The 12500-nt window shown below is 55.0% G+C and overlaps 1 protein-coding gene across 1 annotated transcript; it reads left to right on the plus strand.

Moving 5' to 3' along the window:
- SHC1 (SHC adaptor protein 1) lies at positions 1-442 on the plus strand (the record flags this gene model as incomplete). The annotated part of the gene is given in 2 exon segments (XM_040332805.1): positions 1-152; positions 238-442. Coding segments are annotated over 2 exon segments (281 nt in total), but the record flags the coding sequence as incomplete, so codon positions are not given.
- Positions 443-12500: the final 12058 nt, after the last annotated feature.

Below are 12500 nucleotides of genomic sequence, written 5' to 3' on the forward strand. Positions count from 1 at the left end.
GGAAGATGACCCGGAAGGAGGCCGAGAGGCTTCTACGAGTCAATGGAGACTTTCTCGTAAGAGAGAGCACCACCACCCCGGGGCAGTACGTCCTGACGGGCCTCCAGAACGGGCAGCCCAAACACCTCCTGCTGGTGGATCCGGAAGGAGTGGTGAGTTTCCTCCTATGTTTTGTGTTGGGGGGGGGGGGGGCCCCCGCATGGGAATCCTGCTTAACTGGTCTTCTCTTGTTGCCAGGTTCGGACTAAGGACCACCGTTTCGAGAGCGTGAGCCACCTCATCAGCTACCACATGGACAATCACTTACCGATAATCTCCGCCGGGAGCGAGCTGTGTCTTCAACAACCCGTGGAGCGGAGACAGTGAGGCCCGTCCGCCCGTCAGCTACAGGCAGCCACGTTCTTTCTTCTTTAGACTCTCTCCGATCACGGGGGGGGAAGGGGGGGGAAGGGGAGGGATTGTCGGCCATCTTTATACTGTATCTCATTGTGGGCCTGTCGCCCCCTTCCGTCACTTTCAGGGAAACTTTTTAGGGGTCCTAATGCACAAGTGGGACGGCGAGACCTGGAAAACCCCCCTAATCACAACGCAAGGGAGCGAACTGTACTCATCAAGATGGCGGGCGAGTGGATTGCCTCCTCCCCCTTTTCCCTTAGCACAAGACGGGCTCCTCTTCTCGTAGCACACGACTCGCTCTGACAGCCGCTCTACAATACTGATTTGTGCCTTCTAGAAACCTTTTGATTTTGTACAATGCAATCCCGATTCTGAGGTGGGTGTGACCTCAAGGGTACCCCCCCCTCTTCTCAGCCACATGTTATATAGACTTGCACCCCCCCCCCCCTGTTGTTTTGGATTTCAGCAAAGATGGGTTCCTGACCGAACGGCAATAATGATTGTAGCCGGAGCTGCTGCATGCTGGAATTCCTTCTCCCCACCCCCACACCTCAGTGCGTCTCATCCACCGGTTCCCACCTCCAATCCAAAGGACGTAGCGAGGTGGTCACCGACCTGTGAATCATCGCGGCCCCCAGAATCTGAACTCCATCGTCCCGTATAGAGGCGTTCGGTGACTTCTTTCTACCCTTTGCCTTTGGAGGGAAGTGTCGGCCGTTAATGACCACACCTGATCCATCTCGTCCCACCTCACCCCCCCCCCTTCCAATGACCAGAGTGAGAACACATCTTGGACCTGTCAAAGAACTGTAACCAATAGAAACAAGGTGTTGGGTTTTAAATCGTCAGATCGCGATAAGACGTAATGGCTCTCAAAAAAGAAATGGGGTGTCCCTCACACTTGGGGGGGGGGGGGGGGGGGTTGGCCAAAGATTTGAAGATTTCCATGTACGAAGTCTAATGAGAGTGCCAGACCAAAACAAAAAAACAAAGAGTCTAAGAACTGTTAGTATTGGTTCAGAAATGACTTTAGAATATCTATAGACTCCCAACGTGTTTCGTCGGCTCAAAGACGTCCCACTTTTTTAGCCACTATCCCACAGATCTCCATATATCTGAACTACTTTATTGGTTTATATAAAGCTGGGATGTATCCCTTCCGTTTTATAGAAATTCATATATGTTTTGTAGCCCTAAAGAAGAGGAAGGCCCTCGAGCCCCCGAAACGCGTTGGTCGTTCTATGTTGTTGTTGTTTATGAACCAATACTAGTAAAAAATGTTGAACTCTCAGACTTTATTTGGGGGCTCTCATTAGATTTGATAAAAGAACAAGTGCCCAGAAGGATGCAGAGGAAGTCCAAAAAAAAGGGAAGGAAGTCAGCTGACAATCTTTATTGATGCAGACAAGAGAGCACTGTCCTGGGACCTCCTACACTGATGCGTTTCATATCCTTTATACACAGCACTCCTGCCCAGGTGCTGAAAACGACAGCGAAAGGGATCTGACTGGGATGGGTAGAGAGGTGGAGGATCGTCCACAGTTACTCCTGAACGGTTCCCTGTCTGTAGGCCACGATGTCCTGCTCTGATCTGTAGACCACTTATTCCCAACCAGAGAGACCTCCTACACTGATGCGTTTCATCTACTAACATTGGCTTTAGCTATATTCTACAATTAAGCCTAGGTCTGGGTGAAACGCGTTGGTCAGGACTATGGATTAATACCAAGGGCAGGCGACTTCCTCCTTGCGTGGGGCAGAAAATTTGCCCCGGCTGGCATCTTGCACCCGTTTCTAGGGAGAATGACCCAATTTCAGACTTGGCCTCAGAAGGGTTTGCACCCCTGGCCATCTATGGTTTCGAGTTTCCTAGACTTTCATCCAGTCAATGCTTAAGGGGTTCGGCTTAAGGGGGGGTTCCAGACACGGCACGGCGGGGTGCGATTTCCAGCGCCTGGGCAGTAAGTGCAATTGTGCTGTGTACAGAACTGCAACGCGTCGTAGCCAATCAGAATTTCTCCATCGTCCATTGAGGGATACAGATTGATAGTAGGAGACATTGGGGTTATACTGCCACCTATAGGAGAAATGGACACTAGGCACATAGAAAACCAAAGGCCAACCCCCTAGAGGCCATAACCCCTCCCACTTCACCAGTTTCGCTAAGCGTCCTCAGGAGAACACGGATCTCTTCCTGCATCATTTTTTTGGCTTGATTTGGAAGAGTTTTCCACGATTAAAAGCTACTGGGAGATTAATTCTGGATGTGTAAATCCTGGAAGCCTCTCCCGTTAACACAAGTCTTCCCATTTCATACTGGTGGTCCATCGGTGGTGTCCCTACAGTCGGCAGTGACTACCAACCAGTCCCATTTCTAGTGGATACAGTAAAGTGAATTCTGATTGGTTGTCCTGGCCACCTCCTGTGCATTGCTGCTTTCCTGACTGAAGAAGCACATTGGTGACCCCACTTGGGTCTTCAGGCTGGATAGAGTAGAAGATCGGGTGCAGGCATTGAGGTGCCCTGGGATAGGACAGACGGAGAGCAGAAGGGCGGCTCAGTAATGGGAAAGGGACCTCAGACTGGAGGGGGGGGGGGGGTTGGCCACGGTTACTCTGTACGGTTCCCTGAGGGTAGGCCGGGATAGCCTGCTCTGATCTGTAGACCAGTTATTCTCAACCAGAGTTCCTCTAGAGGTTACTGGAGGTTTGACTGATTGACCCCCCCCCCCCCCCATTTGATTGTGCCGGTACAGTTCTGGGGCTAACACCACTTGGGAGAGCCGACTACATCACAGGTTGGCATTCTAAACAACACGGTAAGAGGGACATTCTTCCCACTGGCCAACATTATCCAGGGCATTGTTTTTAATTGAACCCCGCTGAATTGGTTCTAGCAGGGGTTCCCAGGACTTGTTTTATTTTAGGGGTTCCTCTGAAGTAAGAAGGCTTAGACAAGCTGCTGCAGACCATTAGATGGAGGGGGATGTCTGTGGTCAGTGGACATCCTCTGCCAACGTGGGGTCATGGCTGATTGCCAAGCTTAGGATGATGGGTCCTGAGGATGATGGGTCCTGAGGATGATGGGTCTTCAGATGATGAGTCTTGGGTCTTCAGATGATGGGTCTTGGGTCTTCAGATGTTGGGTCCTCAGATGTTGGGTCCTCAGATGTTGGGTCCTCATGATGTTGGGTCCTCATGATGTTGGGTCCTCATGATGTTGGGTCCTCATGATGTTGGGTCCTCATGATGTTGGGTCCTCATGATGTTGGGTCCTCATGATGTTGGGTCCTCATGATGTTGGGTCCTCATGATGTTGGGTCCTCATGATGTTGGGTCCTCATGATGTTGGGTCCTCATGATGTTGGGTCCTCATGATGTTGGGTCCTCATGATGTTTGGTCCTCAAGATGTTGGGTCCTCAAGATGTTTGGTCCTCAAGATGTTGGGTCCTCAAGATGTTGGGTCTTCAGATGTTGGGTCCTCAAGATGTTGGGCCTTTGGCCCTCTTGGGTTCCAGTGATGCTGATTTCCTTCCATAGATACGGCTAGTTGGTAGGGTCAGGTTGGGTAGGTTGTTCTGCTGTCTGTAGCCGGTTCAGTCCTGTGTGTATCTCAGCCCCGAAGATCGATCCTCGTATCTGAGAGGAGGAAGAGGCTTGGAAAGGAAGGTAGTCATGTGACTACACAGCCAGACCAATGGGAAAGCAGCTTTTGCTGGTGTACAAGACGGGGCGCACAGAGAAATGCTCATGTTATGTCCCCCTCCCCCCCACACATGTACATAGACCCCCAATTTATTGCATGCACACTTTATATTCTGATACCAAAGTCTCGCCACCTGCAGCAACATATCATCTACGTCTCGTATTGCTGCGTCACTTCCTTGTACATGACTTTTTTTTTTTTTTTTCATATTATTTTAAAGATATTTTTTTTGCCTTGATTATACCAAAGGAGAGTTACAAGCGCTCATTATTAAAGTTAGTATTTCTTTACACGTGTTTTGTGGTTGTGTTTTTTTTTTTTTTTTACTGGGTCGGGTGTTTTGTCCTGAATCGGGGGCGTGCGTCATTAACCTTCCCTCCGGCAATGGCAGACGAACGGAACGCAGCCAATAACGATCCTACTGAGGAGGCCGGGAAAAATGAGAGGAGGGGGAATTAATGGGGGAGAAGGAGAATGGAAGGGGGGAGAAGTGGGAGAGGGTGCGGGAGAAATGAAGACGAGAGAAAGGGGGGAGATAAGAAAGAGAAAAGAGATGATGGGGGAAGGGATAAGAAAGGGAGAGGTAGTGAGGGAGACATGATGGGGGGTGATAGAATAGGGTTGGGAGAGGTGATGGGGGGGGGGTAGAAAGGAAGAGGAGGGGTGGGAGAAAGGAAGAGGGGAGAAGTGGGAGAGGGTGCAGGAGAAATGAAGACGAGAGAAGAAAGAGATAATGGGGGGGGGCGGTTAAGAGAGGGGGGGGGATAAGAAAGGAAGAGGGAGGGTAAGAAAGGGAGATGGGGGGGTAAGAAATGAAGAGGGAGGGTAAGAAAGGAAGAGGGAGGGAGAGGTAGTGAAGGAGACATGATGGGGGGGATGATAGAATAGGGTTGGGAGGGGTGGGGGGGTGATAGAATAGGGTTGGGAGAGGTGATATGGGGGGGTAGAAGGAGGGGTGGGAGAAAGGAAGAGGTGGCGGGGGAGACATGATTGGAGGGTGAGCAAATAGGGTTGAAAGAGGGGAGGAGGGTGAAGTGGGAGATGGGGAATGAAGAGGGGAGAGATGAGGGGGGGGCAGGAGAAGAGGAGGGGTGGGAGAAGGGAAGAGAGGTGGTGGGGGGATGAGAAAGGAGGGTGGGAAGGGAGAGGTGGTTGGGGAGACATGATGAGGGGGGGGTAGAAAGGGAGAGGGGGGGCAGGAGAAGAAAGGTAGAGGAGAGGTGGTGGGGGGGTGAGAAGGGAGAGGTGGTTGGGGAGACATGATGAGGGGGGGGTAGAAAGGGAGAGGGGAGGCAGGAGAAGAAAGGTAGAGGAGGGCGGGAGAAAGGAAGAGAGGTGGTGGGGGGATGGGAGAGGTGGTTGGGGAGACATGAGAGGGGGAGGTAGAAAGGAACAGGAGTGGGGGGGGGGACAAGAAAGGTAGAGAGGAGGGGCGGGAGAAATTATTGGCGGTGTGAGTGGGAAAGGAAGAGAGGATGAGGGTGGGAAGGAAGAGTAGAGCGGTGGTGGAGGAGAGATGATGAGAGGGGGGGGGCAATGATTTGCAGGGTGAGTAAGGAGGGGGGGTTGAAAGGAATAGGAAGGGAAAGAGGAGAGAAGGGGGGGGGTTTGGGTTGAAGAAAGGTAGAGAGGAGGGGCGGGAGAAATGATTGGTGGGGTGAGAGAGAGAAGATCATTGTGGGAAGGAAGAGTAGAGAGGTGGTGGGGGAGAAAGGAAGAGAGTGGGGAAGAGATGGTGGAGGGGGGGTAGAAAGAAAGGAGGGGTGGGCAGAAGAAGTGAGTAAAGAGGGTGGAGGACGGATGATGGGGAATGAAGAGGGGAGAAATGATGAGATGGGGGGGGGGGGCGGGAGAAAGGAAGAGAGGTGGTGGGGGGATGAGAAGGGAGAGGTGGTTGGGGGAGACAGGATGAGAGGGGAGGTAGAAAGGAACGGGAGAGGTGGTTGGGGGGGGAGAAATGATTGGCAGAGTGGAAAGGAAGAGTAGAGAGGTGGTGGTGGGGTAGAGATGATGAGAGGGGGGGCAATGATTTGCAGGGTGAGTAAGGAGGGGGAGGAGAAAAGGGAGATAAAGGAAATGAGGAGAGATGGGGGGTTTGGGGTGAAGAAAGGTAGAGAGGAGGGGCGGGAGAAATGATTGGCAGAGTGAGTGGGGAAGGAAGAGTAGAGAGGTGGTGGGGGAGAGATGATGAGGAGGAATAGAGGAGGGCAGGAAAAGTGAGAAAGGAGGGGAGAGAAGTGAAGGTGGAGAAAGGAGGGGGGAGCAAAGAGATGACCTCGCCAGTCTTCCGCTGCTCGTTCCTGTATATTGTACAAAGCTCGGTGTGGTCAGCCAGGCTTAGAAGATCTCAGGGGGTGTCGGCTCTCTTTAGCTCTGGTTTGTCAGGCGCTCTGGCATGGAACAAGCATGCAGCCAGTGAAGTGTACCCAATACATGGAACGTTCACCTGTCTGGAGGGGATAAACTACAGAATATTGGCCAATGGTAATGATATGAGCCCCGGATCCCAGGGTGATGTCCGGAGGTCACAATGTGCACCTAGCACAAGACATCCTGTAACATTGACCATGTGGAGGGGCAGAAATTGGAACCCTCTAATAATGTCACCCTGGGGTCCTATGTCATCAGTGAGGTCACCCTGGGGTCCTATGTCATCAGTGAGGTCACCCTGGGGTCCGATGTCATCAGTGAGGTCACCCTGGGGTCCTATGTCATCAGAGCGAGGTCACCCTGGGGTCCTATGTCATCAGTGAGGTCACCCTGGGGTCCTATGTCATCAGAGCGAGGTCACCCTGGGGTCCTATGTCATCAGTGAGGTCACCCTGGGGTCCGATGTCATCAGTGAGGTCACCCTGGGGTCCTATGTCATCAGACAGGTCACCCTGGGGTCCTATGTCATCAGTGAGGTCACCCTGGGGTCCTATGTCATCAGTGAGGTCACCCTGGGGTCCTATGTCATCAGACAGGTCACCCTGGGGTCCTATGTCATCAGTGAGGTCACCCTGGGGTCCTATGTCATCAGTGAGGTCACCCTGGGGTCCGATGTCATCAGTGAGGTCACCCTGGGGTCCTATGTCATCAGAGCGAGGTCACCCTGGGGTCCTATGTCATCAGTGAGGTCACCCTGGGGTCCTATGTCATCAGAGCGAGGTCACCCTGGGGTCCTATGTCATCAGTGAGGTCACCCTGGGGTCCTATGTCATCAGTGAGGTCACCCTGGGGTCCGATGTCATCAGTGAGGTCACCCTGGGGTCCTATGTCATCAGACAGGTCACCCTGGGGTCCTATGTCATCAGTGAGGTCACCCTGGGGTCCTATGTCATCAGTGAGGTCACCCTGGGGTCCGATGTCATCAGTGAGGTCACCCTGGGGTCCTATGTCATCAGAGCGAGGTCACCCTGGGGTCCTATGTCATCAGTGAGGTCACCCTGGGGTCCTATGTCATCAGAGCGAGGTCACCCTGGGGTCCTATGTCATCAGTGAGGTCACCCTGGGGTCCGATGTCATCAGTGAGGTCACCCTGGGGTCCTATGTCATCAGACAGGTCACCCTGGGGTCCTATGTCATCAGTGAGGTCACCCTGGGGTCCTATGTCATCAGTGAGGTCACCCTGGGGTCCGATGTCATCAGTGAGGTCACCCTGGGGTCCGATGTCATCAGCGAGGTCACCCTGGGGTCCGATGTCATCAGAGCGAGGTCACCCTGGGGTCCTATGTCCTCAGAGCGAGGTCACCCTGGGGTCCGATGTCATCAGAGCGAGGTCACCCTGGGGTCCGATGTCATCAGAGCGAGGTCACCCTGGGGTCCGATGTCATCAGTGAGGTCATCCTGGGGTCCTATGTCATCAGAGCGAGGTCACCCTGGGGTCCTATGTCATCAGAGTGAGGTCACCCTGGGGTCCTATGTCATCAGTGAGGTCACCCTGGGGTCCGATGTCATCAGAGTGAGGTCACCCTGGGGTCCGATGTCATCAGTAAGGTCACCCTGGGGTCCTATGTCATCAGAGCGAGGTCACCCTGGGGTCCTATGTCATCAGTGAGGTCACCCTGGGGTCCTATGTCATCAGTGAGGTCACCCTGGGGTCCTATGTCATCAGAGTGAGGTCACCCTGGGGTCCTATGTCATCAGAGCGAGGTCACCCTGGGGTCCTATGTCATCAGTGAGGTCACCCTGGGGTCCTATGTCATCAGTGAGGTCACCCTGGGGTCCTATGTCATCAGTGAGGTCACCCTGGGGTCCTATGTCATCAGTGAGGTCACCCTGGGGTCCTATGTCATCAGTGAGGTCACCCTGGGGTCCGATGTCATCAGTGAGGTCACCCTGGGGTCCTATGTCATCAGTGAGGTCACCCTGGGGTCCGATGTCATCAGTGAGGTCACCCTGGGGTCCTATGTCATCAGTGAGGTCACCCTGGGGTCCGATGTCATCAGTAAGGTCACCCTGGGGTCCTATGTCATCAGAGTGAGGTCACCCTGGGGTCCGATGTCATCAGTGAGGTCACCCTGGGGTCCGATGTCATCAGTGAGGTCACCCTGGGGTCCGATGTCATCAGTGAGGTCACCCTGGGGTCCTATGTCATCAGTGAGGTCACCCTGGGGTCCGATGTCATCAGTAAGGTCACCCTGGGGTCCTATGTCATCAGAGCGAGGTCACCCTGGGATCCTATGTCATCAGTGAGGTCACCCTGGGGTCCTATGTCATCAGAGCGAGGTCACCCTGGGATCCTATGTCATCAGTGAGGTCACCCTGGGGTCCGATGTCATCAGTGAGGCCACCCTGGGGTCCGATGTCATCAGTGAGGTCACCCTAGGGTCCGATGTCATCAGTGAGGTCACCCTGGGAGCATATGTCATCAGTGAGGTCACCCTGGGGTCCGATGTCATCAGTGAGGTCACCCTGGGGTCCTATGTCATCAGTGAGGTCACCCTGGGGTCCTATGTCATCAGTGAGGTCACCCTGGGGTCCTATGTCATCAGTGAGGTCACCCTGGGGTCCTATGTCATCAGAGTGAGGTCACCCTGGGGTCCGATGTCATCAGTGAGGTCACCCTGGGGTCCGATGTCATCAGTGAGGTCACCCTGGGGTCCTATGTCATCAGAGCGAGGTCACCCTGGGGTCCTATGTCATCAGTGAGGTCACCCTGGGATCCTATGTCATCAGTGAGGTCACCCTGGGGTCCGATGTCATCAGTGAGGTCACCCTGGGGTCCTATGTCATCAGACAGGTCACCCTGGGGTCCTATGTCATCAGTGAGGTCACCCTGGGGTCCTATGTCATCAGTGAGGTCACCCTGGGGTCCGAAATCATCAGTGAGGTCACCCTGGGGTCCTATGTCATCAGCGAGGTCACCCTGGGGTCCGATGTCATCAGAGCGAGGTCACCCTGGGGTCCTATGTCCTCAGAGCGAGGTCACCCTGGGGTCCGATGTCATCAGAGCGAGGTCACCCTGGGGTCCGATGTCATCAGAGCGAGGTCACCCTGGGGTCCGATGTCATCAGTGAGGTCATCCTGGGGTCCTATGTCATCAGAGCGAGGTCACCCTGGGGTCCTATGTCATCAGAGTGAGGTCACCCTGGGGTCCTATGTCATCAGTGAGGTCACCCTGGGGTCCTATGTCATCAGTGAGGTCACCCTGGGGTCCGATGTCATCAGTAAGGTCACCCTGGGGTCCTATGTCATCAGAGCGAGGTCACCCTGGGATCCTATGTCATCAGTGAGGTCACCCTGGGGTCCTATGTCATCATTCAGGCCACCCTGGGGTCCGATGTCATCAGTGAGGTCACCCTAGGGTCCGATGTCATCAGTGAGGTCACCCTGGGATCCTATGTCATCAGTGAGGTCACCCTGGGGTCCTATGTCATCAGTGAGGTCACCCTGGGGTCCTATGTCATCAGTGAGGTCACCCTGGGGTCCTATGTCATCAGTGAGGTCACCCTGGGGTCCTATGTCATCAGAGTGAGGTCACCCTGGGGTCCGATGTCATCAGTGAGGTCACCCTGGGGTCCGATGTCATCAGTGAGGTCACCCTGGGGTCCTATGTCATCAGGGAGGTCCCCCAGGGGTCCGATGTCATCAGTGAGGTCACCCTGGGGTCCTATGTCATCAGAGCGAGGTCACCCTGGGGTCCTATGTCATCAGTGAGGTCACCCTGGGGTCCGATGTCATCAGTGAGGTCACCCTGGGGTCCTATGTCATCAGAGCGAGGTCACCCTGGGATCCTATGTCATCAGTGAGGTCACCCTGGGGTCCGATGTCATCAGTGAGGTCACCCTGGGGTCCTATGCCATCAGTGAGGTCACCCTGGGGTCCGATGTCATCAGTGAGGTCACCCTGGGGTCCGATGTCATCAGTGAGGTCACCCTGGGGTCCGATGTCATCAGTGAGGTCACCCTGGGAGCATATGTCATCAGTGAGGTCACCCTGGGGTCCTATGTCATCAGAGTGAGGTCACCCTGGGGTCCGATGTCATCAGTGAGGTCACCCTGGGGTCCGATGTCATCAGTGAGGTCACCCTGGGGTCCTATGTCATCAGTGAGGTCACCCTGGGGTCCGATGTCATCAGTGAGGTCACCCTGGGGTCCTATGTCATCAGAGCGAGGTCACCCTGGGGTCCTATGTCATCAGTGAGGTCACCCTGGGGTCCGATGTCATCAGTGAGGTCACCCTGGGGTCCTATGTCATCAGAGTGAGGTCACCCTGGGGTCCGATGTCATCAGTGAGGTCACCCTGGGGTCCTATGCCATCAGTGAGGTCACCCTGGGGTCCGATGTCATCAGTGAGGTCACCCTGGGGTCCGATGTCATCAGTGAGGTCACCCTGGGAGCATATGTCATCAGTGAGGTCACCCTGGGGTCCTATGTCATCAGTGAGGTCACCCTGGGGTCCTATGTCATCAGTGAGGTCACCCTGGGGTCCTATGTCATCAGTGAGGTCACCCTGGGGTCCGATGTCATCAGAGCGAGGTCACCCTGGGGTCCTATGTCATCAGTGAGGTCACCCTGGGGTCCTATGTCATCAGAGTGAGGTCACCCTGGGGTCCTATGTCATCAGTGAGGTCACCCTGGGGTCCTGTGTCATTGTACTGGGGTCACCCCGGGATCCTTTGTCATTGGACTGGGGTCACCCCGGGATCCTTTGTCATTGGACTGGGGTCACCCCGGGATCCTGTGTCATTGGACTGGGGTCACCCCGGGATCCTGTGTCATTGGACTGGGGTCACCCCGGGATCCTGTGTCATTGTACTGGGGTCACCCGGGATCCTGTGTCATACTGGAGTCACCCCGGGATCCTGTGTCATACTGGGGTCATCCCGGGATCCTGTGTCATTGTACTGGGGTCATCCCGGGATCCCGTGTCATTGTACTGGGGTCACCCCGGGATCCTGTGTCATTGGACTGGGGTCACCCCGGGATCCTGTGTCATTGGACTGGGGTCACCCCGGGATCCTGTGTCATTGGACTGGGGTCACCCCGGGATCCTGTGTCATTGTACTGGGGTCACCCGGGATCCTGTGTCATACTGGAGTCACCCCGGGATCCTGTGTCATACTGGGGTCATCCCGGGATCCTGTGTCATTGTACTGGGGTCATCCCGGGATCCCGTGTCATTGTACTGGGGTCACCCCGGGATCCTGTGTCATTGTACTGGGGTCACCCCGGGATACTGTCATCATACTGGGGTCACCCCGGGATCCTGTCATCATACTGGGGTCACCCCGGGATTCTGTGTCATACTGGGGTCACCCTGGGATCCTGTGTCATTGGACTGGGGTCACCCCGGGATCCTGTGTCATTGTACTGGGGTCACCCCGGGATCCTGTGTCATAGGACTGGGGTCACCCTGGGATCCTGTGTCATTGTACTGGGGTCACCCCGGGATCCTGTGTCATTGTACTGGGGTCACCCTGGGATCCTGTGTCATTGGACTGGGGTCACCCCGGGATCCTGTGTCATTGGACTGGGGTCACCCCGGGATCCTGTGTCATTGTACTGGGGTCACCCCGGGATCCTGTGTCATTGTACTGGGGTCACCCCGGGATCCTGTGTCATACTGGAGTCACCCCGGGATCCTGTGTCATTGTACTGGGGTCATCCCGGGATCCTGTGTCATTGTACTGGGGTCACCCTGGGATCCTGTGTCATACTGGGTCACCCCGGGATCCTGTGTCATTGGACTGGGGTCACCCCGGGATCCTGTGTCATTGGACTGGGGTCACCCCGGGATCCCGTGTCATTGGACTGGGGTCACCCCGGGATCCTGTGTCATTGTACTGGGGTCACCCCGGGATCCTGTGTCATTGGACTGGGGTCACCCTGGGATCCTGTGTCATTCTGGAGTCACCCCGGGATCCTGTGTCATTGTACTGGGGTCACCCCGGGATCCCGTGTCATTGGACTGG

The sequence above is a fragment of the Rana temporaria genome, chromosome 13 (genome assembly GCF_905171775.1).
Source record: "Rana temporaria chromosome 13, aRanTem1.1, whole genome shotgun sequence".
Lineage (NCBI taxonomy): Eukaryota > Metazoa > Chordata > Amphibia > Anura > Ranidae > Rana > Rana temporaria.